Below are 23,032 nucleotides of genomic sequence, written 5' to 3' on the forward strand. Positions count from 1 at the left end.
AAGCAGGGCCTGGCTGGCACCCCCACAGTAGAGGCCGCTCCTTGTTCCCGGCCTCACCTTTACTTGACCTACCTATAGCTTAACAATAGATCAACACCCTGTGGCTTGAGCTCAGAATGTCCCCTGTCCCACCCAGTTCCCTGCTTATTGATCACAATCTCTATGGTCTAGCATTCTTTCCAGGCTAATCCCATCATTGTTCCCAGGTTGCTGGCTCCACCAGAGAGAATCATGTGGCCACAGGGAAGGCTCCGTGCAGATCCCCGGAACCCTCATGTAGCCCAGGAACGCCCAGATTTCCCTTGAAATCCAATCTGAGAATGTTAAGGCAGTTTTGGGCCGTCTCAGACCACTGGTGCTCTGATAACAAACACTTATTCTGTGGCCCAGCTCCTATGGCGATCTTTTGGCTGAGTGGCGCAGGCAGCACGAGCCCCGGACTCATTTGGCCTCCAGCTTCACTACCACCCAGGAATCATGAGAACCTGCCTCTCTCCTTTTCTCCCCAGCCACAGATCCTGTCCCTTGCTGGTGAGATACATACAGCAAAGATCTCAGGGCAAAGGGCAAACATCTCAAGAGGACAGGGCCACCTTTTGGCCCTCTGAGCACCAAGGCAGTCAGTAAGAACAAGCAGCTTATGAAAGATGGCAGAAAGGGAGCCAAGAAGAAAGTGGTTAACCCATTTGCTAAGACAGGTTGGTATGATGTGAAAGCACCAGCTATGTTCAATATAAGAAATATTGGAAAAATACTAGTCACGAGAACTCAAGGAAGCAAAATTGCACGTGATGGTCTCAAGGGTCATGTTTTTTTGAAGTGAGCCTAGCTGATCTGCAGAACGATGAAACTGCATTTAGAAAATTCAAGCTAAAGCCTGGCCTGGCTTTAGGCCCCGGGCCTCCCAGTTGAGGACTCTGCACCTGTGCCCCCTCGGCCACTGCCCGCTGTCCCACTGCAGCCGTGGTCTTTTCTACAGCGCGCCGCCTGGGTGTCTGGGCAATCCCTGGGCAGCAGACAAGGGCCACAATGACAGATCGCCCCAAGGAGCAGCGCAACGAGCTGGAGGCTCCAGAGTCCATCTATCCCCGCATAGTATCACCAGAAAATCCACACGGCTTCACCGTTACTGTGACATCGGAGGCTGGACAAAATGATAAAACTGTCCAGACTACTCTTAAGTTTACATACAGTGAAAAACACCCAGATGAAGGCCCCTTTTATGAACTATTCCCCCAGGAAAATCTGGAAGATAATGATGTCTCAGGCATTTTAAAATTATTAGCCTTACAGGAGGAAGAAAACCTTGGTATGGTGATGACCTTTAGTTTAGTGACAGCTGTGCAAGAAAAATTAAATGAAATAGTAGATCAAACAAAAACTAGAAGAGAAGAAAAGAAAAAAGAAGCCAAAAAGCAATAATTTCATTGCACTCCTGTTACAACTGAGAATTTCTTAAGTTGGAAGGCCAAGTTTGATGCAGAACTCTTAGAAATTAAAAAGAAACAAATGAAAGAAGAAGTAGGAAAAAATAATTAAGTGGGAAACAGCTATTTGAAACAGATCATAATTTTGCCACATCTGAGATCCCATTCTTGGAGGACGCTGGAAACAGTGTGGAAGTAGATGAGTCTTTGTGCCAAGAAATGGATGACTTGGAGCTAGAGGATGGTGGGGACAATCCCGACCACAATCCTGCTGAGCCAGAGTGATTTGACAGACTAATGGACTGTCCCTGTCTGCAGAGGCGCGACTGCCACAGCACCTGTGGCTATGCTGAGAGGGTGTTGATTTTCCTTTCTTCTTTTTTTTCTAAGAAAAAAAAATTTTCAGGAGAATATTCTTCTAATAGCTTTCATCATTGAACTTAATAAACTGACCTTAAAAATTTCAAGAAAGAAAAAAAGGAAGGAAGGAAGGAAGGAAGGGCTAATTACTGAGGGTGTTCAAGGCAAACGCTGCCTGACTAATTTCCGTGGCCTGGATCTTACCCGGGACAAAAATGCTCCATGGTCAAAAAATGGAAGACTGCCATTGAAACTCATGTTGATGTCAAGACTACCAAAGTTATTTGCTTTGTCTATTCTGTGTTGGTTTTACTAAGAAACATTACCAATCAAGATTCAGAAGACCTCTTATGCTCAGCATCAATAGGTCCACCAAATCCAAATGACCCAAGAGGTGCAGAAAAATGACCTGAAAGAAATGGTCAATGAATTGATCCCAGACAGCATTGGAGGACATAGACTCGCCAATCTATTTATCCGCTCTATGATGTCTTTGTTAGAAAAGTAAAAATGTTGAAGAAGCCCAGTGTGAATTGGGAAAACTCATGGTGAAGGTAGCAGTACTGGGAATGCCACTGGGGATGAGACAGGTGTGGAAGTTGAATACACTGCTGGAGATGAGAGCCCCCAGTCCAAGAATCTGTTTAAAATTCAGACTTTTAATGGGGACAAATAAAACCTATTTGTGATGTTAAAGAGAGAGAAAGAGAGAGAGAGAGAGAGAGAGAGAGAGAACAGGGCCATGTCTTCCCCTATATACACCCTGCCGGTCCACCTAGGCAAGAGAGAAAAGGTGGGGGTTGTGTGCACTTGCGCGCTTGCACACGCATGCAGCACACACACATAGTACACACAAACACACCCACTTTCCCATCTTTGGGAGAACTTGCCTCTTATTTCTATACTTACCCTCCCTGTCTAAGGAGCCAGGCAGTTAACTCCCACCTCCTCTCCCATAGCCTTTGCCACCTGTCCCAGTTCTGGCAAACCTGGATCAAGGTTGGAACATGGCAAGCAACTTCAGCCTCTCCATTCTCAGGGGCTGAAAAGGCCTCTCGTCCCACAGATGGTCAGCCTAAGCCACAGCTCTTAGCTCTTCAGCATCCAGAGGGAGGGCCCCTCCAGCAGCTGGAACAATCAGGACCCAGGAGTAAGAGAACCGTCCAGGGCAGGGCCCTGCGTGGTCAGCTGGGAATGTGTTCCTGGGGGCAAGGGAACTGTGCTGGCTCACAAGGTTGTGGGTTGGGCTGTGGGGGCGGGGGAGGGGGAAGGGAGAGGGAAGAGAGAGAGTATGTGGGCTCAGGTGGCGGTTGCCTCCTCTAGTCCCTTCTCTACTTGTCACCAGTGGTTTTTCTAAACACAGACCTTAACATTCCACGCCCCTGCCCAGAAAACCCTACAGTGGTTTTATTCTCTGCAGCCTCTTCAGACTTCCGGTTCTTCACAAATGCCTTTCTCACTCTTCACCTGGCTTGCTCCCCCTGGTCTTGCAGGGCTGTCCGGGCAGCAGTTTCTCAGCCACCCTGCTCCCCCAGGCTGGGCTTGGACCCTTCTTCTGCATGCTTTTGCACCACCCCTTGCTGAAGAGTGCCTCAAAGCACTAATGCTGTACTGCCGCTGACACCCACCCCTTAGACAGCAGTGACCCTCCCAGGGACAGTCCGAGGCACAGATGAGGTGTCCAAGCCCACGTTTGAACGAAGGAGGAGGAAACCATGCCTGAAGCCTGGAGCCTGGTCAATCACTCTGCTTCAGCCAGTGGTTTTTGAGCTTCTCAGGTGCTGGTCTTCACTACCGTGGGAGACTATTTCCTGAAAGAAGGGGATCATTTTGCATCTACTTTGGAAATGGCCTTTCCCCCTCCTACCAACCAGAGCCATATGGCTTTATTAGTAAGGAAAACAAAACAAAACGAAAAAACTTGTTTCTCACAGATGAAAAAAGTTCAGAAAAGTCCTTCTTGGCTCTGTTTTCACAGTAAGACAGAAAAATTCTGTTTTAAACTATTGGATCAAAGGCAGCAGAGAAATTCAGGCCAAAATTAACTCATAGCAGAACTGTGAGCTTATGGGTCTTATGAGTCTCAAAACCCAAGAGAGAAGAGAAGTCAGCTGCTAAGAGCCTGGGGGCCAAAGAAGGGGAGGAAGCCCTCTTGGTTTTGCTTTCCTCCATACTGGCTGTGTTCTCTCCTGCTTCCCAGAAGAGAAGGTAAGACTGAGCAAATACTACAGACACGGACTTTCAGCTGGGCTCTCCAAGTACCCAACATGGTCTGAGAATGCAAAGAGCTGGCTGAGGAAGGACTGAAAGGCCATAATTTGGCCCCTTTCTTGTATTTACAGACAGTGAAAGGAATGGAGAAAATTCTGAATCTACATAAATAAATACACCCTCTCCTCTCCCCGCGAGAGGCAGCCTCCTGCCTCCAAGCTGCTCTCTCAGTTCTCACTCTCACTTCGATGCCAGGCACAATCCCTGATGGGTTGTGAGCCTTCGACAGAGGCCAACAAGCACCAGTTTCTGTGTTCCCAGCAACACCTAGCACAGAGCCCTGCACTGCTGGCGTTCGGGAAACATACTCGTATACTGAATGAGTCACAGAAGGATACTATAATGGCTTCTGAGATTCTTAAAGGAACCAGAGTAAACACAACTGCTCTCTTCTCAAGTCCTGAGTTACTACTATAAAAATCATCAAGACTGCTGGAGTGCTTGGAATGTTCTGTTATCTTGATCTGGGTGGTAGTTGTGTGGGTATAGATATTTGTAAAACTTCACTAAGCTGTACACTTAAGACTTGTCTGCACCTTGATAAAAAAGAAAAAAAAATCAAGAATCACCAAAAATTGCTATTGATATACCAACTCTTTCCTAGGTCTCTTTATAGATTTCCTAATCCTCCCGGCCCTATATAAAAGGTTAAAAGTGGGAATTATTCTGAGCCCTTGTACGGGCGGCACTGAGACGCAGGAAAAAGACAGTCTGGTTACAGAGTCAGGAATGTAGCAACAACAAGACCTGGGGTGTGTGATCCTCCCCCCAGGCTGTGCCAGCCCACCAAACCACCAACAGCCAGTTATAACTCGAAAGAAAACAACTCCCTAAAATAGCAACTGTTTGCTCCATCTCTCCCGGTCAGCTGGCTTTCTGAATGGCAACTTTAATTTTATTTTCAAAACCATTCTGGCAGGGCTGGGAACCTGCCACCAGTGTCTGCTGAGAAGCAATGAGGCAGCAAAACTCACTGGAATGAGGAGGTAAAAGTCATGGGTTCTACTCCCAGGTTTGCCTTCATGAGCTGTGTCATTTTTAACAGGTCACCTAACCTCTCTGGGCCTGGGATTTCCCTCTGTACGGGCAAGAGGAGCTCTAACGGTTATGAGATTTTTCAGAGCTGCTTAGGAGACGGGAATGTACTGTGAACGTTTAATAAAATGGAGAGAACTGTTTTAATGGGCACTAGCAGGGACTTACGGTTTTAAAGACCTTGATTTAGAACCAGGTAGGTAAATATTCCTAAGAGGGATAGTCCACATTCCTAAGAGGCTTAGCTGCTCATGGTGGCACCAGGATCTACACTAAGCACACACGGTCTTTACAGAGAAGGCTGCTGCTCTCTCCAAGACTCCCAGCATCCTCTTCAATCACCATCCTAAAGAGCAGATTTAATTAAAATGACTAGAGTCAGACCAGCCCTTAGTAGCTGGTTCCTTTCTCCATTCCCCTCACACAGAAGACAAATTGCCTGTGGCCCAAAAGTGGATTTGTGAAGAGGTCCTGCCACAAGGAAGCACCCCCAGTGTGCTTAACTGGTCCCTGCTGGGTTTTTGTCCAGCAGAGCTTGAGCCTGCTCAGGACCAGCTCCTGTGGCTCTGATTTGCCATAAGGCTGGCAGTCAAGTCAGAGGCCGGCTACTAATGCAAACCAGGCTCAGACGCCAGGACGCATGTCCGCCAGCATCTGTGTCGCTTGCCTGGACGCAGGCTCAGGGGAGCAGCTAAAAATTATTCTTCAGCTCTCACCTCTGAACAGGGGAATCCAAATGGAAAAATGTCCAGCGCCTTCTACAAAACAGTCTATGGCTGCCCTTAGCTTTTACAATGAGCAGAAATGTACCAAGCTACTACCAGACAAAATGATGCGGAGCTGGTCCATCTTTTTATGCAACACAACTGCTTGGAGCAACTCCTGGTTCTCGAGGTTTACTGTACAGTGGCACTTGTTGACTCAGAGCATGTTACAGCAGAAAGGAATCTCAGCGTTCATTTAATCCATCCTCCTCATTTTAGTGTTGAGAAAACAAGGCCCAGAGTTGGGAAGACCCAAAGATACCAGGCGACAGAGTCGGAACTGGAACCAGGGCGCAGTGTCTCGTAAGTCCTAGGGCTCTGCTTGACCATTGGGGTGATGGAGGGAGCACCTAGAGAACAGGAAAGCTAACAGGAAGCTGGGAGCCCAAGAAAAGATGGGGTGGGGGGTTCATTTTCAGATTTTTGTGACTAAGAAAGCAGAGTCCAAGCTGAACTTAAATGTATGGCCACAGAAACAGAGGTCCTGCCGTCAGCCAAGGGAAGTAACTAGCTCTTTCTCTAGGATTGAAGATAAACATAAAGGGACGATTAAATCTCAAAGATCACAACTAATTGAGTGAGCCAGCCAGGCAGCTGGGAGTGAAACTCACACTATGAGGCAGCCAAGGACCTGATTAATAAATAAGGCTGGACCAAGCTCATTTAAATCGGGAAGATTTGCAAGCTTCGCTTTGGCGTGTAACCCGAGATATTCTCATGTGGAGAAAAGGTGCTATTCTGCCCCTACCCAGCTGCCCAGGATGTGCTGGGCTTCTGGCTTCAGATAAAGCAGGAGAACCAGGAAGAAGTAACGAGAGAAAAGGGTGGTGACCCATGGGTCCTCCCTTATAAGGGAACAGCCCCTCTACCCACCTCATTCCCACAGGCAGTAATGGGTAGAAGCCTACTAATGGGAAACTTCACCAGGGTGCTGCAGGAAGACGGCTGCTGGTCCCCAGCAAACTGTTCTCTAGAGACAGGAAGTGTTCGTTTGGCACATGCCGGCCCGGTGGCTCAGACAGTTAGAGCTCCATGCTCCTAACTCCAAAGGCTGCCGGTTCGATTCCCACATGGGCCAGTGGGCTCTCAACCCCAAGGCTGCCAGTTCAATTCCTCGAGTCCCACAAGGGATGGTGGGCAGCGCCCCCTGCAACCGAGACTGAACACGGCACCTTGAGCTGAGCTGCTGCTGAGCTCCTGGATGGCTCAATTGGTTGGAGAGCATCCTCTCAACTACAAGGTTGCCAGTTCGACTCCCACAAGGGATGGTGGGCTGCGCCCCCTGCAACTAGAAACAGGAACTGGAGCTGAGCTGCGCCCTCCACAACTAAGACTGAAAGGACAACAACTTGAAGCTGAACGGCACCCTCCACAACTAAGACTGAAAGGACAACAACTTGACTTGGAAAAAAGTCCTGGAAGTACACACTGTTCCCCAATAAAGTCCTGTACCCCGTCCCCAATTAAAAAAAATATATTTAAATTCAACCTGCCACAGATTCCTCAGCTTGGTACCCAGAGTCTCCTCTGAGAAGACAGCCTACCTTTCCAACGCTCACTCCAAATGAGCCACCACTACTCCTCACCCCCCCGCCCAGGCTCCCCCACCCCTCCCACATACACAATCTCAGTACCTTGGCTCCCACAAAGCCCCTGGCTGGACTGGCCCTACCACATCCTCTGTCCCAAATCCTGTTCATCTGTGTCCCATCACCTGTGCCCCATACAGTCCCCTCACAGGGAGTCTTCCACAGTGGGCACTGAAAATGCTGGCCGAATTGGGAGGAACAATCTAACAACCTTCCTCCTTTTCCCACCATCATCTGTCAGAAACAAACAGCCCCATCCTGGAATGCCAACGAGGGTCCCAACTTCTAAACTTGAGAGTAGCCAGCTCTGTTTCACGGACCATCTGCGTGGCCTGGCCTCTCTGCCTCTTACCTCTGAAATAAGAGTAATAGTTCTTGTCAGAGAAGCTGAATGCTTTGAGAGGAGAGGCTCTGGAAATACAGATTCTTAAGTTCAAGGCCATTATTTTAAACTCCCCTTAGGTCCATGCACCATTTACCAACTAATGCTAGGAACTCAAAGCTTGTTTTCAGCCCAAACGACTCTTCCTTTATCACGAATGCCCAAGTGTATAGCTGTTGAGAGAGCTGCACTGAGGACTCTAGGTAGCTTGTTGGCTTTTTACTTTCATGGGGTGTGGAGACAGTTCATGGTTTCACGAAAAACCCAGAGTTTTCAGGCCCACTGTTCTCTCAAATCTCATGTTGTCAACTGGTTCCCAACCTGAGGACTGTGAGCCCATCCACAGGGTTCACAGTTATCACTCCATTGCTGGGTGTGGTCACCCAGCATTGCCTGTGTACTACAGGACAAACACATGTCACACAATAAGAAAAACTACCACGTGACCACCTCCCACCATGTGTATCAAACACAGTCCTAGGATAGAGACACAAATAGTGCGTACTCAATAAATATTGGCTGAAAGAAATTATTTATCTTCTCAATTAATGGGTACTAAAACTAAAACTCTTATTACATGGCCATCTCTGATATTTTTTGGAATTATTATAGAAAAAGGACCTTCTACGAAGACTGAGAACCTCTGGGTTGAAGAGAAAGCGTACTGGCTGGGACGGATTCAGGTCTGGGTCCCAGTTCTAGCCAGACTCCCAAAAAGTAGAGCCCGGAGGCCCTGAGCCGTCTGTATACCTTGGTTTACTCAGCAGAACAAGAAAAAGGGAGGATTAAAAGTCCTCTCCTCCCCCAGGTCCTTCCAGCTCTACAAGTTAAGACCTTTCACCCTTAGGCCAGCCTCTGAAGCTCTAGAGCTGCACCTGGCGTCTTCACCAGCCCTAGAACAGTGGTTCTCAACCATAGGAGCTCTTGTCCCCCAGGGGACAATTAGCAGTGTTTGGAGACATTTTTGGCTGTCACACTGGAGGGGAGGGCAGGGTGCTATGGCTATCTAGTGAGTAGCGGCCAAGGGTGCTGCTAAACTAAACATCCTGCAATGCCCAGGGAGGGCAGTCCCCCGCAACAAGCAACAAACATCATCCGTCCAAACTGTCAATGGTGCCGAGGCTGAGAAACACTGCTCTAGAGGCCACTGAGAAGGCTAGCTTCTCATGGGAAAAGAAATGGAAACCAGACTGAGAAATACACAATGCTAATGCACCGTGTTCCCCCGAAAAGAAGACCTAGCCGGACCATCAGCTCTAATGCGTCTTTTGGAGCAAAAATTAATATAAGACCCGGTCTTATATTATACCTGGTATTATACTATATTATATATATTATACTATGTTATATTATATTATATATTATACTCGGTCTTATATTATAGCAAAATAAGACTGGATCTTATATTAATTTTTACTCCAAAAGACGCATTAGAGCTGATGGTCCGGCGAGGTCTTATTTGGGGGGAAACACGGTAGTAGCACACTGAATAAATGAATACAGTGAATAAAGTTTCTCTTCAAACCTCTGCAGAGAATAGCAGCCAGGATACACCCATGCACAAGTCTTATCTTTGCTTTTTTTTTACAATTATCAGGTCTTATGAGAGTTACAAACAAGGAACTTACAGTTTCTGCTTATGCAAATAGTAAAGAAACCACTTCTCAGTTTATTAGCCCCTACTTCTTTTCATGGGAAGAGAACTGTAAAGTAAATTTATAGTAATTATCAGAATAAGCTGTATTTTAAACTTAGTAGTCTAAAGCTATTTTATGGGTAACCTAAGTTAAATATTTATGTTTTTATGTACCCCCAAAGGGGCTTCTGATTCAAATAAAGTGCTTTTTAAAAGTATTGCATGTATTTCCATGTTCCTGTTTTTCTTTCTCAAAAGCTTTTCCTATTAATTCAAAGTTTTAAGGACTCCTACATTTTGAGTTTCCTTCTGTTCTAACATTCTAGTACTCTCCAAAATAACTACTTGATAAAATAGATTCAAGCAGTACACACACATACTCCACTATATATCCTATACTCTGAATTCTGAATGCTTCTAGAACAAATCACTGTACCCTGATTATATCTGTTTACTCGTCTGTCATTCTGGCCAGATTGTGAAAATCTCAGAGACAACCGACCTATCATCTGCATTTACCCAGTAAACTAGGCCAGTATCTGGCACACAGCTCACGTTAATATACACTTACCAAACTGGCTCATGAATGAAACAAAAGTTTCTAGCTACCGTATTTTGCCATGTCTAATGTGCACTATTTTGTCTAAATTTGTGAGGGAAAAATGAGGCACATTATACATGGGTAGTACTAATTTCGTATCTATATAAACGTTTTTAATTCTTTCATTTATGCTTGTAAGTTAAAAGTGTAACTTTAGCAATAACGATATCCATGTGCAAAATAATACCCTGAAATATGATAATCGGTTTTGGTGAACTTACAACAAACTTGCAACAATGAAGAATTCTTAGCCTTCTATGATGCATAAATATCCTAAATTTGTTACTGGTACATAAAATTTCTTGTACCTGGTATCTGTTCTTGTGTTTTGTAATTATTTGTTACATAAAATTTCTTGTGCGATAATATGCTAAAAAATAAATGCTAAAATTCCTTTATAATATGAAAAACAAGTATGTAAACAAATATATGTAAACAAATAAAAATCTAAATTAAAAAATTAAAACAAAAGACTTTTTCCCCTGAAAGTTTGGGCCTAAAATGTGGGTGCGCATTATACATGGGAGTGCATTATACATGACAAAATACGGTACCTTCTTTTAAAATGGACCATCTGAATTGAAATGCAAATATCTATCTATGCAGCACAAAGACCAAAGAGATTTGGGATCTCAGTATCACAGTCCTTAAACAGTGCACAATATCCAAATCCATTTCAAAACCCCTGGTTTCCTTTTCTCAAATACACTGCTCCTTACACAACCCAACTAGATGAAAGCAAACGTTCTTTTGCAACTTCCCGCTGTAACTCTAGACTCAGGTGAGGTCACACACCAAACATGAGTGCACCCACACGCAACCCGCAACCCACACCCCCACCCCGTAGCTGCCTACTCCTTTATTTCTTTATTCCCCCCGCTTTGTCCGCATCTCACCACTCCAGTTCAAGCCGCTGTTTCTCAGTCTAGTTGTGTAGGACACAGCTCCCTGGCCCATGCTGGTATGATGAGCCTTGTGCTCCGCGCCCCCACCAGGCAGCCGGTCATCGGTCGTTGGCCACTCACAGCAGCACACGGTAGCCCACAGCAGCCCGTGGCAGCCCACAGCAGCTCCCGCCAACCTCCAGCTGCTCAGGGAGAGCCCCTGTTCACAATCTTAGCTGTAGAGGGCGCAGCTCGCTGGCGCATGTGGGAATTGAACCAGCGACCTTGGCTCCTACCACCTGAGCCACCTTGCCAGCCCCTGCCTACTCCTTTAAGGACTAACGCAAAAGATCACATTGTCACCCCAAACCCTAAACTGTGGCAGCTGCTCCCTTCTTCAAATCCCACCAAGCTCCATTTAGGGTGCTCCAATGGGTGGCACTTACAGCCGACTTGGACTTGAGTTACTCCTGTCCTAGGTTTATCTCTCCATGAAGAAAGAGGATGGGCCTCTGAGAGCAGGATTGTAAGGCAGACCCTCACACTTGGACAGGAAACCCTGATTTGGAGAATGTCTGAACTCCTGCTGAGACACAGAGCCTCTCAGCTCTGAGCAAATTCAACTACCCTGAGTGTTCAATGGAAGGAAATTTCTTCAACAGGCTGTGTTAAGGGCCAACCACCTTGAGCAACCCGGCGCTCAGTGCCTGCTTTCTTTTTGGATGAAAAGAAGATAGTGCTTTTTGCTGGGAATCCCAGTCCAAAAATTCACTATCACTCCAAAATTCAGAAAAATGTCATTGTATAGAATAGAATGCGGCAGATTTGGTGGAATGTCCTGCTTCATCTAACCTCCCACCTAACTCCCATTTCCCCAGAGAAGCTGCTTGTATTTTCTAGTTTTACTTTATCCATAGCTCCTGAAACACTTTACTGAGGATGGCTGTAAGACTCCATGAGAAAATGTACGCGCTATTTAGTTGTGATAACTTTTTATTCTCTGAGAGAGCCACAGATCTGTTCAATTCTAGGATCCGTTGGGCCAGGTTGTGTTTTTTTCACCGCTTAGAAATCCACATGGCATCGCAGATGGCTCCTAACACAGCACAGGCACTCAGAGAGCACCTATCCCTCCTGATGCAGAAAACTGGTGGACCAGTATCAATGTCATATAAACATAATAGAAACCACAAAGCTACTGAACCAAGAAATCAGAACTCACTGAAAAATCATTTCTGATAGAAAAAGATACGACTTTAAAAAAATCAGGGTGGGGCAACCAGATGGCTCAGTTGGTTAGAGCGCGAACCATTAACAACAAGGTTGCTGGTTCGATTCCCACATGGGCCAGTGAACTGCACCCTCCACAACTAGACTGAAAACAATGGTTTGTGCTTGGAGCTGGGCCGCCGGTGGGCTCAGTGGTTATAGCAAGGTGCTCATAACACCAAGGTCACCAGTTCTATTCTCACATGGACCATTGAGCTGCACCCTCCACAACTACATTGAAAACGATGACTTGACATGGAGCTGATGGGTCCTGGAAAAACACACTGTTCCCCAATATTCCCCAATTTAAAAAAAACAACAATAATAATTTCCTAGCTGCCCCCCCCAGGGGAAGTTAATTCTTCTTCACTTGGGGTCCTTATGGAATTCTACACAGGCCTCACTAGGTGGAAATTTTTTCTTTACAACCTGGTCCCCCCACCAGGCAGTGGTGCTCCCTGAGGATGGAAACTGCCTCTAATTTATCACCAGGGTTACCAGTGCCTGACAACCAGTGGGTCCTCATGACCAAAGGCTTAACTGAATGCTTGTCAGTTATCCAGATGTGTGGCTTCTTGAAGAAAGCTGCTACTCCTTCAGCAGGATGTGCTTCAAGGTCTTTTTCAAGGAGAGGAAGGTGGACCTCTACTGAACTATCCATGTTCTGAGGCTTCATCAGAGTTGGAGGTAACTGAAGGTATCTGGGAATATGGTGAGCTGGATAAGAGTTCAATCTTTGAGCAGCAAAAGGAGTGAGCAAACTGACCCAGGAGACAGCATCCCTGGGTGTCCAGCAACGAATACTGGCCTGGACATAGAAAAACGCCCAACATTTTCATTTAATCCCCACGATAACTGGTGTCTCTCAAACTTTAATGTGCATACAAACAACTTGGGGATCTCAAAAAGAAAACACAAAAACAGGTTTTAGCTTCAGAAGCTCTGGGTGGAGCCTAACTAACAGTCTGCATTTCTAACAATTTCCCAAATGTTCCCACAGACCACACTTTTGAGTAGCAAAACTGTATAGTAAATATTGCATCCTGTTTTTGCAGCTGAAGGAGCTGATGCTCAGAAACATGGGGGACTAGTTTCAGTTCACAAATCTAGTAAGTGGCAGAGGTAAAATGTGAACTCAGATCTTCTGATCCCAAACCCAGCGCCTTTTCTACCATATCATACCACTAACCTTTTGAGCTAAACAGCCACAAACACAGAGATGTATGACTTTCCTCAAGTAAGCCTTACAGCCACCTTTGCCCTGTATGGAGGAGGGAGGAGATAGAGCTAGAAATATCAGCTACCGTGTTTCCCTGAAAATAAGACCGGGTCTTATATTAATTTTTGCTCCAAAAGACGCATTAGGGCTTATGTTCAGGGAATGTCATCCTGAAAAATCATGCTAGGGCTTATTTTCCGGTTAGGTCTTATTTTCGGGGAAACACGGCACAAGAATCAAGCAAGCCGGATGCTCTTGTTAAGAACTTAAGTCCTCCAATCCTTCAGCTAAGACTCCTGAAGAAGAATCAAACAAACTTTAGAGGTTGGTAGATGTTCATTCCTTTACTAATGAAAGTCCACGGCAAAGTATAATTGCATTTCAAAAAACAAACACCAGGGTCAGCCCGGTGGCTCAGGCGGTTAGAGCTCCGTGCTCCTAACTCCAAAGGCTGCTGGTTCAATTCCCACATGGGCCAGTGGGCTCTCAACCACAAGGTTGCCAGTTCGATTCCTCGAGTCCCGCAAGGGATGGTGGGCTGTGCCCCCTGCAACTAGCAATGGCAACTGGACCTGGAGCTGAGCTGCGCCCTCCACAACTAAGACTGAAAAGACAACAACTTGAAGCTGAACAGAACCCTCCACAACTAAGATTGAAAGGACAACAACTTGACTTGGAAAAAAGTCCTGGAAGTACACACTGTTCCCCAATAATAAAGGCCTGTTCCCCTTCCCCAATAAAATCTTTAAAAAACAACAACAACAAAAACACACCAAAAAACCTAAAAACCTGGCTCGGTGATATGGAAATTACCAGGGCCATGTAGCACACAGAACCGAATTAATTCCTAAACCAATGGCTAGTCCTGCGTGTTCTGGGCTGCGCTGCTCAGACATTAGCTGGAATATTCAGAGTATTCAGCTCTGCCCATTCCACACCTTAAGAGCAACGCTGATGAGCAGAACATCCAGAGGAGAGTAACCAAAACAGAAATACCAGGCAACGGAACAGTCAACGGAAGAGAGAAGATCTGTCCTGGAGAAGTGCAGGCTTGAGACACAAGCACCATCTTCCTTATCTGTCTTGTCGAAGGGGTACTAGACCTATTCGCTGAGGCCCCAAGAGGCAGAATGAGCAACTGTTTTCCCAAAGGAAGGAACACAGTTCCTAACTGCCTAGTGTCAGAGCTGGGATTTGCCCCAGGCCTTCTAACTCCAGAGCCCACATTCTCGCCACCACCCCAAGCTGCCTCCTTTGGAGCTACCACCCCAATGTGTACTGGAGGTAGGCACTTCAGAAAGACAGATCTCAGTTCCAAATAAGAAAAGTGATTTTATAGTCAGAGATGTCCAAAGACAGGCTGTGCTATAGTGTGGGAGGATAGAGCACGTAATACAAATGCTGTCAGCAGAGAGATTCGATCAGGTTAATCGCTTGGCAGGAATACTGCGAAGGGAATTTGGGCATTGGATGGGTGGCTGGGTGAGAAGAACCTGCCAACCCTCAGAGATGAATTAATCTCTTCCTGCTACATTTCCCTCTAACATTCCATTTGTACACTTACCACAGTTGCCTTTTATCAGTTGCTTGTACAAGTGTATCTTCCTCATTGAACCGTGAGCCCTTCTAGGGGGAGGAAGTACCTTAGCCATCTTTATATCCCTTTTTGTACCTAAGACTACACCTGGGAACCCAAGGAAACATTTACACCCCTCCTAGGCATTCTGCTAGGCACTTCACATATATCAATTTATTCCATATCCTCAGAAGAAGCCTCAGAAGTAAGTATTGTTATTCCCTTTTTATGGATGGGGAAACTGAGACTCAGAGTGGATAAGTCACTGCCAAGGAACTGCCGGTGAGTGGTGAAGCTGGCATTCAAACTGAAAAATCTTTTGCCTACACCATCATGCTGCCTTCCTCCCAGAAGGAACTCAATAAACAATTGCTGATTTGAGACAAATACCTTAAAAACAGGCCAGTATTATATCCAGCCAGGTCTGTTGTTGTTTCCTATTGCTATACTTACATTTCCTTCTAAATATAACCATCCATCCTCAAAATGACCAATCTAAAGTTGTTTTTGAACATCCTCTCTCTCACTTGTTAAGACAGCGACACAGCGGCACAAAACAATTCTGGACAAGAGGACCACGTTTTCATAACCTTTCCTACCAAAGGAATTTCTCAAGCCCCCAAGAGCTCTGCCCTCCTCCCAGTCGGCCCTGGCTCCATCTCAGGGCTCTGGACCACTGTAAACAAAGCAGCTCCTGGCTTTCTGCTCCCGAGATGTACACTCGCATACGTCTTCACCGGCTGTTCTCCAGGACCTCGTTCTCCACACTCAAACCCAACTCGGGACAACTCAAATTTTCCCTGAGCAAAACAGTCCAGTTCAAAGGTCCTCACATGTAGCTAAACTTCCAAACAAAATCTATCCTGAATTTCAAATCACATTATAAACCTATTGGCAGGGACTTAAAAATATTTAATATCCTGCCAAACAGGGTAAAAAAAAGATTTTGTCATCTAAATCAAAGGCGCCAGCGTGTTTGGACAGCCAACACAGACGGCCTCTCTGACACTCCATCTGTCTTAAGAAGTAAACCAAACCCAATCTAGCCAGCCATTTCTTCAAACAAGAAATTTAAGTGTCACCAAGGGAAACTGCCCCTGCTCAGGCCCCTGGGTGGGTCTCAGGCTTTCCCTCCCAGGCCCTCTGGCAGAGATCCTGATGGCACATACACCATTAACACGCTGTGATTTTCAACCTGATACCTTGATTGCAGAGAAGCAAAAGGCCACGTGCACTATCAATTTAACTTATTAAGATGTCTTCCCACATGCTAATGTTTTAGAGCAATTTTATTAAACATGAGAGCCACCCTGGCTCCAGCACTTAATGAAGACATATTTCCTGTGAGCGACTGGCCTCTCTGCATCCATCAGACATTTTCAGCTAAACCTAAATTAACCTGTAAATGAACTGATTTACATCCATAAATCCAAAAGAAATGTACCAGGGTAGGGTGTTTGAGATACACAGTCTCCATTTCCCAATCTCATACAATTCTCTTGTTAGACTAAAATTATGAGCCTTTCTACAAATTGTTTTCGTCTTTATTAAAACAGGGAAAAAAGGAAATCTGAACCAGCTAGGGTAGGCATTTTATAACTAGTTACAATGCCTTAAGAAGAAAAGACTCCATGATACCTGATCATCTTTCTTAGACAGAAAACCAACAGGACACTGTTTAGAAAGGTACCGAAGAAGACCTAACTAAGTTTGGGTGATTTCTGTCATTTCACCTAGGCTGAATCCTCGTTTCCATCCAGTTCTCACTGAAAGAACTTTTCCATTTTGACAATGAAACCAAATAAGTCTGATCAACAATAACTTTATTAGAAAAAGAAAGAAAAGTATACTTACTCAGTATCCACAATGTGCCACACCCTTTCATATACTATCTTAGCTAATCCTCTTCCGAATCACGTGAGATAAATATTATTTCCACTTTATAGAAAAGGAAAGTAATGATATTTACGTCTCTTGGATGGCAGGGATCATGTCTGGTGTCTCTTTGTTCCCAGCACTAAGCGTGGGGCCTGGGACACAGCTTAAGAGCCTGCCACATGCTTAAGAATGAATGCATGACGAAAGAAAAGGAAAAGAAATTTGGAAAAAATGCAATCCAACTTTTGCTCTAGGCACCTAATTGAAACCACTGCCTGGAACACACCTGCACACTGCAAATAATCTACTTGAGCTTCAGAGGTTTGTTTCAAAGGAAAATTTATCATCTTTTCCAATGTGTATGCCACAAAGACAGCAACCACATTTGGCTATATACTCCACGGGGCAGGGCCTAGTCCTGTCTCACTTCTTTTTCTCCCACTCAGCACCACACCTTGCGCAGTGGGTGTTTAATGAGCTGAGCGATGATGAAGGTCATGGTGATCCCTTCAGCCATCATGGGAGTAAAGAGAACACAAGAGGCCCACAGCCACCAGAAGAACTGGTCTCTGAGTCGAGCTACATCCTCTCTCCAGCCTCATTTTCCTCTCTGTACAATGGGAAAAACAGAACACACTCACAAAACTGTTTTCATTCATTTAACAAACACGTACTGAGCACTGGGCACAGGCCAGGCACTGTGCTAGGTGCTGGGGGCACAATACTGAACGCGATAATCCCATCCTGCCCCATGGAGCTCAGTGTCAGTGACGGCTGAGACTCATGGAAAGAAGTTTTACAAACTTCAGAGAACATGTATCATTATGAAGTATTGCTCCTCCTCCGTTTCCCATCTTGGTTAATGGCATCACCCTCTACCCACGTCCAAGCTGTAAACTTGGGAATCGTCCTCAACTCCTCCCTGTCCCTCGTTCTGCCCACAGTTCCAATCAATCACCACGCCTCTTCTGATTCTCCTTCAGAAAAGTCTGACATGCAGTACTTCTCATCTAGTTTTCCACTCGTCTACTGTAGGCCCTTTGTTCCCACCTGAATAATGACAAGTCTCCTTGTAATAATGATATTGGCAAGCATTTACTGATCACTTATCAGATGGCAGACATAGCACTAAAAGCTTTGTACGTATAACATAATTTAATCTAATAAGGCAGGTACTAGTACCCTTACTTATAGAGGAGGAATCTGAGGTGCAGAATAACCTGCCTAAGGCCTACACACAGCTAATGACAAAGCTAGGGCTCAAATCCAAGTTGATGAGATTCTACCCTTATCCTTACTGGATCCCTGCTTCCAATCCCTTCCTGGTCGGTCTACACTCCTTCCTTTTATGCTGCGGCTGGAGTGTTCTTTCAAAACTCCAAGCTGATATGTCTCTTCTGCTTTAAGACATCCAGTGGCTCCTCACTACCTCCAGGTTAAGGTCTAAAGGTACAGGCCACTCCCGTGGTATCTACCTGCTGTCCTACCACTCTCACAGCTCCGCAAACTCCTGACCCACCTACATCGCATCCTCCTCGGTGAGGCTTCTTTTCCCCTCCAGACAGGACCCTCCTCTTTAGCCTAAGCCCCAAATATACACTCATGTTTCAGCAGTGACTGGTATGTTTCCTTCCTTCCTTCCCTCCCTCTCTCCCCGCCACACACATACAGAAATTCTCTCTCTCTCTCTCTTTCTCTCTCTCAAAAAACCCCAAAACTACACACTTCCCATGTTGAGTCCCTGGAGGGCAGGCACAGTGTATTTCCATCTCTGATCCTCTAGGCCCCAGCACAGTATCAAGCCAGTAAGTGACTAACCGAGTGCTATGTGGTGATGTTAACACCTCACAGTACTATCCCAGTAAGCAAGTAAGGCCTTTCCCCCAGAGGCCGTTAAAAATAAGGGCAGTACCTCCTGCCCTCTCAGGCCAACTCAAGAAATAGACTGCTTTCAGCAAAGTTATTACAACTAACTGAGGTTGGTGCTCCATACTGTGCTGGCAGCCTCTCCAAGCCTCTCGAAAGCCAATTCAATCACCTCTAAAACTGCAGAAGCTAAACTAGCTCCAGACCAAAAGACCACCGGAGAATTGCCCTCAGATGAAAGATGAAGTAAACTGACGCCTTCCTCCACCACCCAGCAATGGGCAAAACATTCCCAAATGCAGCCCGGTAAAAACAATGACTAATTACCAAGACCGACAGAGAGTCGTCAAAGAAAAAAGCTAGACACAGCAAAATCTAATCCTGCTGTCCATCTCCAGAGCTACAACTGGAGTTCAGACCACAGATAATTGCAACTGGCTCCTTACTGGTCCCTCTGCTTTAACCCTTACCCCGCCCCCAGCCCCGCCCCACTGGTCTACTTTCCAAAGAGCTGCCAGATGATGTTTTTAAACTATATCAATGACTGAGACATGCTCCTGCTTCACACCCTCCAACAGCTTTCCATCCAGTTGGAATAAAATCCAAACTCTCTACCAGGAAGTTCGAGGTCCACTCCCACCTCTTTACTTCATACCACTCTCCCCTTCAATCACTACATTTCAGAAACAGAGATCTTCTGTTTCTTAAAAAAGGCCAACCTCTAGGCCTTTTCCTATGCCACTCTCCCTGTCTGGAAGGCCTCTCCCCTAGATTTTTATGGAGCTGGTTACTTTCCAAGGTTCAGTTCACATTTTTTCTTTTCAAAGAGTACTTCCCCGACCACTCTATCCGTAAAGTGGCGCCCCACCACTGCCCATCAGATTTGTTTTTAGCACATCACAACTAGACAATATTTTCTTCATTTATTTTCCTGTCTCTGTCTTCTCCCTCATTAGGGTGGAAGCTGTGTTTTGTTCACCCTGTAAATACAGTGCATTCGGTAAATACAAAAAAAGACTTTCCAGAGGTTTTGTTGACTATCAACAGAGGAGCAACCTCAGGAGGAGCTATTTTGTTATTCTGTTAGAACGAAGAAAATAATGTATTCAGCCCCTGCTACATGCTGGGCACTGTACATCCATGATTTTCCTTTCAGAGAGGTACATTAACTAGATCAAGGTCACATGGCTAGCAACTACCAGACTTCTGAGTTAAATACTTATGTTTGTACAGCTCCTAAACCCCTCACCTCTGCCCCCTCTCAAGAGGGAGGGTTGTCACTCTGTGGTTCATTCTCATATTGCCATAACAAGAAGAACCTATTTGTCTAAATTGCTTTACAATTATTACAGCATTTTCACATGCATTCACCTCACTTAAGACTATAAAGCCCTTACCCAGGAAGCCTTACAAGTGCCTCAAGGTTCAATATCCCTGTCCTGAACCCCAGCAGCGGGGACTACAGAGGAGTCTGCGCCAATGGCAGCAAGAAACCCTCGTTGTTGGTCAACAGGGATGGGGAAGCGGTGAGTCACCCAGTGAAGGCTTGGACTCTGTGAAACTCTGATAAGACCTGGCCGTGAAGCCACAAGAGGTGAATCATAGTACTGGAAGGCACTTTAGGCCTCATGGAGGCCAAACCTTGGCTGACTCGATGGGGAAAAGGAGGCCTTCAGAGAAAAAGTAACTTGCTCAAGTTCACTTAGCTGGGACCAGGGGGTCTCCTCTCCCCCAGTCCCATTTCCTCTCCATCAAGGAGGCTTCTCAAGGGGAATTCTGAGTCGGGGGAGAAGCCAGGGGCAGGTCATGGACTCCACAGAGGGCGAGGGAGAGGGAGAGGGGAGGGATGGGACCAGGAAGGACACAAGTGAGGGGGGGGGCAGAAATGAGTCAAGAAGGAGGAGGCGGCAGTATCTGGGAAGGTGAGTGAGGGCAGATCATAGGGAGGAGGAAAAGACGGAAGAGGAAGGAATAGAGTAAGGGCAGAGGAAAGTGTTGTGAAAACAGGGTCTGAAGGGGCCTGGCAGAGTGAGGAGAGCCTGAGGGGAGAGGGCTTGGAATGAGAGTCTGAAGGCTAGGGGTTAGACACTGAAGGGAGTCAGACGGGGAGAGTCCCCAACCCAAAAAGGCACGGAAGGGAATCTGAGGGGAAGATTTCCGAGATCCGAGCAGACCCTGGGGCGAGACTGACCAAGGTGGAGTCCGGGCCCGGGGAGCTGAGGGGAGTCTGAGGGGGCCGGGCCGACTCACCGCGCTTGTTTTTGGTGCCGTGCTTCTTGGCGGCCGTAAGCTCCTGCTCGATCTTCTTCTCCAGAAATTCTTGCTTCTTACTTAGCATCTCCTCAGTGTCCCGCAGCCGCTGGATGGCCTCCTGGGGGGTCGGGCCGCCCTTGCCAGACTTACCCCCTCCCGCCCCGAACAGTTTCCCGAACACCGACATGGTTGCTGCTCGCCGCGCCGGCCTGCGCCGCCCGCTCCGGCTAGGCTCGGCTCCGGCGCCCGCTCCCGGCCCAGCCGCTCCCTACACCGCAGGCCTCTCCGCCGCCTCCGCCCCACAGACGGGCCTGGCCGCGCCACCTCCCACAGGCCCCCACGCCCGGCCTGGCCGGCGTCAGGGCAACGAGCCACTGACTGCAACTCCCGGTGGGCAATGCGCTGACTGTGCCTCAAACCTAATGGAGAGAGGCGCGCGGCATGCCGGGAAGCTATAGTTTTCCGGCTTGAGTCGCTCAGCGGCGCGTATTTTTGGTTTATTTAGGGTCAAAGGGCATGGTGGCATGCTGGGAAATGTAGTCTCCTTGGGAACCGCTCTACAGGGGAAGGACAGAAATAACAATATTTTACAAAACAGTAGTTAACATTATGCACATTCTGTAATCCATGCATCGTGCAAAGTGCTTTATATGCATTATCACATTTAATTCTCACAAACCTATGACAGATAATACTGTTCCTATTTTGTAAGTGAATAACAAAGACTCTTAAGAAATTGAGTGACGGGCTTAATTTACTAGCCCTATCTTTGCATATGCTGTTCCCTCTACCTGGAATGCCTTTCTACTTTTTAGTTACCTAACACGTTCTTCGAAACCTAGTAGTGGCTAACAGCCCTGGGACTGGAGTTAGACTGCAAATGTTCAAAACCCACCTTGAATACTTGGGCAAGTTACTTCCCCTATTCTGTGTGCCTCCCTTTCCAAAATTGTAAACGGGAGATGATAATAACAGGACCACCTTCAAGCTTAAGTAAGATAGGGAATGTAAAGTGCTTACTCAGCATAGGCCTAGCACAGTAGGTGCTCAAATATGTGTATTAATTTCTACATATTCTGGGTCATTATTACGCACAATAGTAATTTAAACAAGAGGAGACCCAGAACTTTCAAAAGTAACAAAAGTATTGAGGATTTCCCCCGCTGCATTACACAGGCCCAGCTGGTTGTGGAGCTACATTTCATTGTTTTCCCTTTTCCTTCACTGTCAAGAATCATTTCTCCATTCATTAGCAGTGAGGCTGAATCTAGAAGCCAATACCTCCCCCTAGACCACTATTCTAACTTGCTGCTTCCAATTGCCAATAAAGAAAAATATGACTTCTCAAATGCCTTTTTTATTCCTTCCTGAACCTTTCAAATATGTGCAGTTATTTGGGAACAGTTTCAAATAAATAACAGCTTACCTGAACTTTTTCTCTATCATTTCACATATGAGTGTTATCTCCTCCACAGAGTATGATCTATATGTAAATAAAAGTATGTCTCAGATATTGTTGTTCTTGTTATAATGTACCACAATCCCAGCCTGCATATACAGGTAACCAACCATTCTCAGAGGATGGGAGAGTTTATCTTTTACCCAACTTTCCAGGTTAGGAGAAAATTTTCAAATGTGAGAGACAAACTAAAACTGCCAAGAATTCACAGCAGCATAAATTGTGAACTATGTGTTACACTTATGTTTGTTTTGTAGTTGAAACATGGCAATATTTTTATCAAAATAAAAAATAAAAACAAAGAGACTTCAATCAAGCCACCTAGGGGTACAACAACCCCTCCACATCTAAACAATTTGCCCCCTCCCCTCTTACCTAAGTCATGCCGCAACCAAGCATACAGGTACAAAGCACTTGCTGGGCTTGAGCCATGATCCAAAGAAAATATGAATAGGCAGACACTGTAGGCCTCACCACCACCAGACTTATATTGCTGTGGAGTAAACTTTGAGGATAGTAGGGCCCCTCATGTCATAACTTTGGGATCCCAGAAAAACATCTTG

The 23,032-nt window shown here is 46.1% G+C and overlaps 2 protein-coding genes and 1 pseudogene across 2 annotated transcripts in view; 1 reads left to right on the plus strand and 2 right to left on the minus strand.

The window, feature by feature from the left end:
* CHMP4B (charged multivesicular body protein 4B) overlaps positions 1 to 21,334 on the minus strand; it is a 40,873-nt gene extending 19,539 nt beyond the window's left edge. Inside the window, exon 1 of the mRNA XM_019733904.2 lies at positions 21,008 to 21,334. Coding sequence (XP_019589463.1) covers positions 21,008 to 21,197 — 190 coding nt within the window. The 5' untranslated portion in view covers positions 21,198 to 21,334. The remainder of the gene's footprint in view (positions 1 to 21,007) is intronic.
* Positions 859 to 1,712, plus strand: LOC109448504 (RWD domain-containing protein 1; annotated as a pseudogene).
* Positions 21,335 to 22,327: 993 nt separating the features above from the next.
* Positions 22,328 to 23,032, minus strand: part of ZNF341 (zinc finger protein 341) — a 44,677-nt gene continuing 43,972 nt past the window's right edge. The window contains exon 16 of the mRNA XM_074318292.1: positions 22,328 to 22,493. Within this exon, the coding sequence (XP_074174393.1) occupies positions 22,458 to 22,493 (36 nt within the window). The 3' untranslated portion in view covers positions 22,328 to 22,457. The remainder of the gene's footprint in view (positions 22,494 to 23,032) is intronic.

Source organism: Rhinolophus sinicus, linkage group LG13, assembly GCF_036562045.2.
Source record: "Rhinolophus sinicus isolate RSC01 linkage group LG13, ASM3656204v1, whole genome shotgun sequence".
NCBI lineage: Eukaryota > Metazoa > Chordata > Mammalia > Chiroptera > Rhinolophidae > Rhinolophus > Rhinolophus sinicus.